This window comes from Trichoplax adhaerens, genomic scaffold, assembly GCF_000150275.1.
Source record: "Trichoplax adhaerens TRIADscaffold_2753 genomic scaffold, whole genome shotgun sequence".
In the NCBI taxonomy this organism is placed as follows: Eukaryota; Metazoa; Placozoa; class Uniplacotomia; order Trichoplacea; family Trichoplacidae; genus Trichoplax; species Trichoplax adhaerens.
The window spans coordinates 1-1377 of NW_002061894.1; the positions used below are offsets into that span (position 1 = coordinate 1).

The window sequence follows — 1377 nt, forward strand, 5'->3', positions numbered from 1 at the left end:
AATTGCTCTAAATAAATTTATCATAGCATATCGTAAGAAACTCTATTGAAATAAAATTAAATGAGGCAATGATACAATACCATAACCTATTTCTAAATAACAAAAGAAATCGCCTTTGGATTTTAAAAGAGGAAGAAAAGCAATTCTCGATAGCATAGGCTGTGCAAAATTAACGATACCAAATATGACGGATTGTCTTTCAAAAAAACATGCAACAGTATCAATTTTTTAGCTATACTTTTTAGAATCATTTATGAAAAAGTAATAGTGCCTTTAATAAATTTTGCAATCAATCAAAATGGGACTGTCTTTCGTTATTGCCGTATAACGGTGTAATAATGTGTCTATCGAAACGCAACGACTTCCACAACTTGAAGGAAAATCACTTTATTACAATAATTACGTCTTCTACCAAGGACTAGATTATCTATGGCTACTCTGTCTTCGGAGATAAAATCTCCTGCTTATATACAATTGTGTACAGAGTATCTTCGTGACACATAAATCATTATCTACCTTAATAAGGCTAACATCACACCTCTAGCGTACCTGGAGGTGCCAAACAGTATGACTAATAACTTTTACAATCCGTATTGCAATTACTGATACAAATCCTCACATATTTAATCTCACTCTACGATCTAGCACCTATACAATTGTACCTCTAATTTCGCGTATTCTGACAAGGCCTTTCCTGACAAGTATCCTCCCAGCGAGATTCCCCAATGTTCTTCAGGTAATTCTGCAGCTCGCGCTTGCACTTCAAATACTTTTAAGAATGCTTCCAGCTCATCAGAGTCCTTCATTTTCTTTAATCCTAAATTCTTTGTCCTTGGTTCTTGCGGCCTAACCACTCGGCCTAATACTTGTGTCAGCATTTCCACAGCTTGAGATAAGGATAAATCTTTTGGCTGAGCTTCTGATTTTCCCTGGAGGATCTCGTTCATAAGCTTAATGCTAATTTCTTCCTTCTTTTTCAGGCCTGAGATGTCAATTTTCAGCTTGTCAGCTTCTTCTTTCAATTCTTCCAGCTTCATCTGGGAGATCTTAAAACATTCTTCGCCTGTACTTGCAGATGCCATAGCTTCTTTCGTAATTACCCTACTCGCAGCGCCAAATGTAATAATGTGTCTATCGAAACGCAACGACTTCCACAACTTGAAGGAAAATCACTTTATTACAATAATTACGTCTTCTACCAAGGACTAGATTATCTATGGCTACTCTGTCTTCGGAGATAAAATCTCCTGCTTATATACAATTGTGTACAGAGTATCTTCGTGACACATAAATCATTATCTACCTTAATAAGGCTAACATCACACCTCTAGCGTACCTGGAGGTGCCAAACAGTATGACTAATAACTTTTACAATCC

The 1377-nt window shown here is 36.4% G+C and overlaps 1 protein-coding gene across 1 annotated transcript; it reads right to left on the reverse strand.

Annotated features, from left to right (window-relative positions):
• Positions 1 to 641: 641 nt before the first annotated feature.
• Positions 642 to 1082, reverse strand: TRIADDRAFT_62938 (uncharacterized protein; the record flags this gene model as incomplete). The annotated part of the gene is made up of 1 exon (XM_002118924.1): positions 642 to 1082. The coding sequence occupies one exon, from the start codon at positions 1080 to 1082 to the stop codon at positions 642 to 644; it is 441 nt and encodes a 146-aa protein (XP_002118960.1).
• Between the last annotated feature and the right edge of the window lie 295 nt (positions 1083 to 1377).